The sequence below is a fragment of the Nicotiana tabacum genome, chromosome 3 (genome assembly GCF_000715075.1).
Source record: "Nicotiana tabacum cultivar K326 chromosome 3, ASM71507v2, whole genome shotgun sequence".
Lineage (NCBI taxonomy): Eukaryota > Viridiplantae > Streptophyta > Magnoliopsida > Solanales > Solanaceae > Nicotiana > Nicotiana tabacum.
This window is the reverse complement of record NC_134082.1, coordinates 50812009-50820110: the sequence shown is the minus strand read 5'-3', so window position 1 is coordinate 50820110 and position 8102 is coordinate 50812009. Positions and strand designations below refer to the sequence as shown.

Below are 8102 nucleotides of genomic sequence, written 5' to 3'. Positions count from 1 at the left end.
ATCGACAAGGTAAACATTTTGTACCATAATACTTCTTCATATATGATTTCAGTTTTTCTGTAAGTATGTATACTTATGAATATGTCACAATTTCCCTTTTCTACTATTGTAATCCAGTTTTTCTTATTGTAGTTGAACTATAGGAACATTTCCCCTACTCGTGAAGAGATGTCAACTCTAAACATCACCACGCTTTTTGAAGTTAATGCCGATGATGTTGTATCAGGGGAGGTGCCTACCTTTCACACTGATGACTCTGTCGCTGCATCTCCACCTTGTCCTCATAATATGGAGCAACAGTCTAAACGACCTTATCCTCAGAATACGAAACAACAGTCTAAACGACCTTTTCCTCAGAATATGGATTGACAACCTAACCTGAGTTATGATCCTTCGGTGCGCATTGATCTATGGAATGCTGAAGTTGAGATGTTGAGGAGTGTTGTTGGAAAGGTACTGGAGCTTTAGCTTTTCTGTAGTTTATCTGTACTTTTTGTATATACATGATTTTTTGGTTATAAACATGGTTGTTGATTTACTTTTGTTGTTTTTTGTTGTAGTTGACTGATACAGTTACGACACTCAACAGTTACGTAGTTTCTTCCTTTGAAAAAGTGTTCAGTTTTCTGAATATGAAGGAAACCAAGCAAACGAGGGAGGATGTTCCTAATTCTAAGGTAATTTTTTACTGATAAAACCAAATCACCCAACAGTTATGCTTTCTCTGAATCATCACTCAATAGTTATGCCTTCTCTTTCTATTGTTTTTTATTAGATTCGTTAGCGCGCGTCGGACGACAATACATCTAGTATCGGCGAATTTGATGGCTATCAATATGATGTTGTTCCTGACTTTATCGATCAAGTGAATCAAGATAATGCGCTAGCTGACCAAACAGATTTAGGTGTCAAAGCAAACGAGGGAGTTACTGATGGTGTTGATCATGGTATTCGTGCTGCATTTTATCTTTCTTTTTTTTCTGATTTTTCTTTTCTTCATTTTCAAAGTTTTTTATTATTGGTTTTCTCTGTCTAAGGGGCAACAGATGATGTCAAGGGTGATATATTTTGGGATGACATTAGTGATGAAGATTTAGCTGCACTACAGATGTCCCAAATTGTGCTTCATAGACCATTCATCATAGATGTAGAAGAGGATTACATTTCTCCTGAATAGTCGGTTCGACAGAAAATACCAGGAAAATATGCCAAATCTCCATATTTGCCAGTTTTTTATTCGGGGGAATCAGGATTGGCGCACAAGCTCATTTTTGATATCAAGCATCCTTTCACGATTGAAATTGATGATTTTGATCCATTGTTGCCATTGGCTAAAGAGTTTTGCGCGTTTATCGATAATGGGATGGATACTAGGCGAAGGTATCTTAACTTTCTTTAATCTTTCATGTTCTGATTTTATACTTGTCAATGAAGGTAGTTCTGATTAATTTTTATTTTTTGTGATTTAAAGTGCCAAAAATATATATACCGATGAAGTAAATAAGCTTGCGGAAGCTTTTACTTTTGGCTCGTGTCATGTGACTACAAAGGATTGGTTCCACTCACTTGCGTATTGTGGTCGACCTTTGATTGACACGGTATTTAATAACTTTCTGTTCTAATGCCTTTTTTTATTTGTTGCGTATCTTTTTTGTTTGAGACCCCCATAGTGTATACATAGCTTTATATAATCACAGTATAAGATTATATAAGATTATATAACTTTGTATAAATATGTATAACTCTGTATAATAGCGTATAAATTTCTATATTTAAAAAATCTAATATTGATGGTTGTTTTGTTTTATTTCTTGTCTCAGCACTTGGGTGCCCTCTTTTATTATTTGAGGAAAAGGGGAAAATATGGGCCGAATGTTGCCATGTGGTTTACTACAACCGACTTTGCCTTTGGTAACAAAATCAACTCCATGTATAAAGATTTCAAAGTGAATCAATATCCTTCAGTGATTCCTGAAGGGCATGAGATAGAAGAGTAAATTAGAGGATATTATTGTGATGCAAATGTATCGTGGCACACTGTTGACCACGTCTTATTCCCTATCTGTGTGAAGCACGGAAGAGCAAAAGCGCGGCCATTGGGTTTTGGGGTTGTTTACGTTCATAGATAGGTGCATCCACATCTATGACTCTAACTATGGAGCTATTAATGATAGACTTGATTTGGATGCTGCATTACCTTATGCAATTCTGATACCTTACTTCTTGAAGAGTTCTGATTTTTATGTCGAGAAGAAGGGCATTGATTGGAACAATGGTGCATATATCGATAAATCTCATTCTAATACTTTGCAGATTAATCTGGTTAATAATGTGCCACAACAGATCAAATGATAGGTTAATCTCAATTGTTTTACTATTTTACTACTAGTGTACCTATTTACAGTAACGTACAGAGAATCTAATTTGTTTTTAATTACAGTGATTGTGGTGATTTTGTTGCTAGCTTTGCTGAGTATTTCATCCTTGGTAAAGAAATTCGAAAAGATAATTTTGACATTGAGACACTTCGCACCATGTGGGAATCTCTGTTGTGGGATTATGGAAGGAAAAAATAACAGTCCGGTGCAATTAGTAGTAATAAAATCACAGGGAGACTTTTCAGGAAGAAGAAGAGGGGACGACCGAGAAAGTAGTTCTGTTTTTTCCATTTTAATGTAGTTTTGTTATGTATCAAGAGTTGTTGCCTAGTTTTGTCTAAGTACTATTCTGCTACTTGTAAGATAACCTTAAAGGATATTATATATATTTTTATTTTTGTGTAATTTGTGGTAGTCATTACACATTGTGGTTATGAATGAATTATATTTTAATGAATATTTCAGTTGCTTTTGTCCTTTAACAAAGTATGTATTATCATTATGGTTGCAGTTTTGGTAATGTTGCAGGGTGTATACATATGTATACAATAATATACATAGTTATACAATTTTATACAAACTTATACTCTCATTTATACATCCGTATACATATAATACCATTGATTGTTTGCAGTTCTGTTTTGTATTTGTACAATCTATCAATATATTTAGCACCATTAAAAACATCAACACGCTATTATTGGATAATCAAAACATGTATAATGAAACATATTTAACATAATTGCAATATATAGTGTAAATTGTAATTCTTTATTGACATTTGTAACTCGATTGCTTGTGAAACTTAACTACTCAACATTTGTAACTCGTTTGTTTGTGAAACTTAACTACTCAACATGACAACAAATGTAATAGGAAGTGTTATGTTTCCAACTATTTATTTTGGTCGATTCCTACATGTTCTTCTATTGTGACCACTTTGTCCACACACAGAACATGAAAACTCCCTCTTAGACTCTTTCTCTGAAGCAGGTTTGAGTCTTTCCTTTCTTGGCCTTCCTACATTCCTTCTCCCTTTAGGTGGTAGGACCACATCTTCCAGCACCTCTATTGGGATTACCCATAAACTCTCATCTGGCATCGGATTCACTGGAAATTCATAAGTTCTAAGGAGGTTATCATTCTTATAGTAAAAAGAGCAATATTGGCCAGGTTTCAGCTGTTGGTTCTTCAAAACCGCCCAAGCATGCGGACATGGAAGTTCATCTATTTGAAATTTTCGGCAACTGCATGTTCCCTCTTCAAGGCACACTATGTTTCGCCTTACCCCTTCAAACACAGTATATAACTGCTCCGTAGTAGGCCTCACCTGCAAAAGTTTTTTTAAAAAAATTAAAGAACATTATACATTATTATACAGAGTTATACATCCTTATACAAGCAGTAAAATGCAAGTCAGCAGAGCCAAGCATCATTACATTTGATTCGTTTTACCGTCATTTGCTCCGATGCAATCAGATTTTCCCTAAGGAGTTTGTCGTACTTTTCGCCAAGCTCTATAGATGTCTCCATTGCACTTTTTCTGTTTTTGTTGTTCCACTATTTTAGCAAATTTATCATGTACTCCAGCAATCGCATTACTAGTAACTCTCTAGCATCCTTGTTTGCTGCATTAATTGACTCTGCAATATTGGAAGTCATTACCAACGACCTTTTCACTTTGGAGTATGCCCTAGACCACATTTCGTAGCCAATAACAAGTAAGGCTGCACCCTCGGATCAATTTTGCACATCTCTGTCATATGGTAGTCAAACTTATCTATAGTGTAAGCTCTAGCCAAAGCAAAGAAGATATCCTTCAATTGTTTGTAATGTTTCTTAAATGTGCGCTTTACATTCTTCCACAAGAGAAACATGCAAATACAATGTGGTACTTCTGGGTACACAACCTTTGTGGCATTGAAGATGCTTTCGTTTTTCTATCTGAAACTATACACATCCCTTCCCTAACACCAAAAGTACCCTTTATCTGGACAAAGAACCACTCCCAAGATTTGTTATTCTCTGAATCTACAATTGGATATGCAAGTGGAAGGATTTTTCCTGTTTATACAAAATAGATATTAGGATTCAGACAATTATACAAATCTTATACACAATTATACATAATTATACAATTTTATACAAACTGCAAATTTTATAAAAACAGCAGCTGTGAAATCCTATACACTTTTATACATGAAACTACAATATTATACAAACTGCAGAAATAAGATAGATGCAGTCAACTCACCAGCTCCATCCTGTGTGCAAGCAGTCAATATGGTACCCTTATATGTTGCTTTAAGGAAACTTCCGTCAACAACCATTATCGGTCTGCAATGCTCCCAACCCTTGATAGATGCATATAGCGAAACATATGCATAAAGAAAGCACCATCTTTTGATTTGTGCAACTTTGTAACTGTTCCTGGATTTGTATGCTCCAACATATACAAATACCTCGGCAACTCCTTATATGAATCACTCGGATTCTCTCTTATCATTGACATTGCTATCTCTTTAGCTCTCCATGCTTTCATGTATCTCACTTCAATCCCGTGTTGCTTTGTATGTCCTCTATTATATCATTTGCAGTGTAAACGTTTTTTGGATTAACATACTTGTCCTTGACTATATTAGCAACTACACCCGAAGTAGCTTGATGTTGTGTTAAATATCTTTCACCATAGTCGCATGTGTGATTATTATTGTAACTTCTCACCTTGAATATGTTTGCCTTGTATACGGCAGAAGATTTGAAACTCCAAGCACAATTGTCATCCACACACATAAGATGATACCTAGGATAAAGATCATTCAACTTCTAAATACACTTGTATACAAAAACATAACTAGATATATACTAATTTTAATACCTATATACATATATACTACTTTATACATATTTATACATATATATATATATAACAGAATATACAACTATTGCCATACCTTATTGAGCTTGATCTCTTCACCTTGAATTGGAACCTCTCACGTACAACCAAGTTCTTCATCACACTGACAATTGTCTCTTTATCCTTATAAATTTGATCTTCCTTAACAAATTCGTTCAACATATCATCTATTATATCCATGTTTTCACTAAATTCCGTGTTATCAATAAATTTGATATCAGGCTTAATCTCAGTGCTATCAATTGTGGACACATCTATACAATTGGAACTTGTAGCAACCAAACAACTGGAACTTGTACAACCAAACAACTGGAACTTGTACCAATCATACGATTATCATAAATCTCTTTCACCGTCACATACAACAGGTATTCAGTGAAATTCAAGTTTTTCTTCTTTAATTCGATATACACCTTAACACCCATATAATTATAAATCAGGATCAGTGGCAAACCATCCTTTGGGAGAAAGTTAATCTCCAATGCGTTTAAATCACAATTGATTCTAATCTGCTCCGAAATAGTTGTAACTAAATTATTGTAGTTGAATGTCGACTCGATTATTACACAATCGCTGACGAAATTGATAAACTTGGTTTCTTCCCATTCACCATTATGAAGAACGTAAACTGGAAAAAGCTCCATCGAACAAAAAGTTGAAATCAAAATTGCAGCAAAAATGAAAATTGCGCTGATTGCAGCAACAAAAATTCACTTTTCGTGTTAGATTCGCTGTTAATTCGAGATGAAGAACAATTTCTAGGGTGTTGAGACCAAAACACTCACGTAAGTGCACGCGATCGACAAGTAATATAATAGTAAGTAGAGTATCGTTCCCACGAGGAATTGTGATCAACTTATCGACTGATGTAGACTCAAACAATTATCAATTCAAGTTAAATTATCACAAAATATATAAAGAACCAATTTACAACGCACTTAATAATTGCACAATAATTCAACACAAAATTACTACACCAATTTCACAATATGTTTATAACAATTTGGATAAATATATTCCCGGGTCATGGACTTGCTAGAAATCATACTATTATTTTAGCTTTAGATTAATTAATTGAATTATCCAGGTTATTGATTATAGGGTTAATAATATTCATAAGGATCTTTCGAGTTCTTATGCATCTATTCAAGTTAAACTAATACCTATATGTCTATGGTATTAATATTAGCAAGAATGTATTTACAACTCCTATTTTTCAACCAAACAAGGCAATTAAGTATATGTCTATCTTAATTGCAAATCTTTCACCCGACGCCCAGGATTCAGATCTTGCTCTATTTGATTCTATATGCAATCAAGAATTTTCTTTTTCAAGTTTAACTCAAGATTCGTAAATAATATTTCACTGTTAGCTACGCAGTAAAATAATTAGAAGCAGAATCAAATAAACAACCCATAACGATAGATTCAAGATCTTCAATCTAAGCTTCAAATAACATAATTATCTAACATCCATGACCCAAGAATATTTAAGTTTTTAGCTACTCATAATTATACAAATAACAACAATAAAAATCTTTAAACATAATATACGTAAATACTAAGAGAAGGTTTAGAAAAACTCTTTCAATCTTTGCTCCAAGTTGATGTTCCTATTGATTTTTGATAGTTGAAGATGAGTTTCCTCCTCCTTCTCTCTTTTAAAATTAGATCTTCCACTCTCCATCAGCTTAACTCCAATAATGGAGTTTTTGCTTTATATAAATTGAGTGGGATTAAGAAGAAATTCTAATTTTACCCCTTTAAACAACCTTTCCCGAATTCTGGACTAGCGCGGCCGCGCATCTGGCCGCGCACCTGACCGCGCTAGTCCAGTTGTCCCATATTTTTGATTCTTTTCTTGTTCTTCCACCATAATTATTCCGAGGGGTTTTTCATTTATTGCTCCAAAATGGTTCCAATCATATTTGATTTATGTAATATACGCTTCTTTACCTGAAATGTATACAATTCACTACTAAAGCCCATAATTCATCAATTAATCACAATATATTATTGTAATATCATCAAGCAGAAGCATAAACAATAGCTAAATCACCCAGATTTCGCCTATTATCAACACCCCACACTTAATCCATTGCTAGTCCTCGAGCAATCAAACTATTATATTAGAACTATCTCTAAAGATCCCTTCACTCAACTATTTCCCTTAACGCATTACACCGAAAACAATGTACATATGTTGCTCCTAGCAGTGAACAATCCTAGCTTTAAAGTTGAATCTCAAGTGCCATGCATATTCAAACTTCCTCAACTTGCTCTTCACAGAAGTCAAGATTTTCTTTTCTGTCACAAGTCATATGCCCTCACCATCATGCCAATAAGAAATATTTGGTAATTACTCTGCACATTCCAGTCATATACTTATAATAATCAATTAACCCACTCACTCTCACAATAAAAGTCACATGCATGCAATTGGTACCATAAGCTTGCCCTTAATGTAAATCTCTACTAATATAGGCTAGCTCAATCCAAAATCAATTAGGACTGTTTCATGGTTGTAATGACGGCTAAGGGACGGGTAAGATGTATTTAGGAATAGTGACTCAACCCCTAAGCACTTTAACACATCACACGAGCAATTTTTCAGCATAAATTCTTCAACCTACTTCTCATTTATACACAATGTCATCCCACAAATACGCCCTTCTTCTTTAAGCACTCTATTAATTCATTCCCACTAACTAGAGCAAAACACAATGTAATTTTTCTTGCCACTCAATTTCTGCTAGTGGTGTATTCATTTACAACATAAGTGCACCTTTCATCCTTTTATTGGTTCC

The 8102-nt window shown here is 34.3% G+C and overlaps 1 protein-coding gene across 1 annotated transcript; it reads right to left on the bottom strand.

The window, feature by feature from the left end:
* Positions 1-3276: 3276 nt before the first annotated feature.
* LOC142176296 (uncharacterized) lies at positions 3277-4708 on the bottom strand. Its single transcript, XM_075243427.1, has 4 exons — positions 4633-4708; positions 4264-4442; positions 3834-3938; positions 3277-3708 (listed from the first exon to the last, which is right to left on the bottom strand). Exons 1-4 carry the CDS (start codon positions 4706-4708, stop codon positions 3277-3279), a joined length of 792 nt encoding a protein of 263 aa, XP_075099528.1.
* Positions 4709-8102: the final 3394 nt, after the last annotated feature.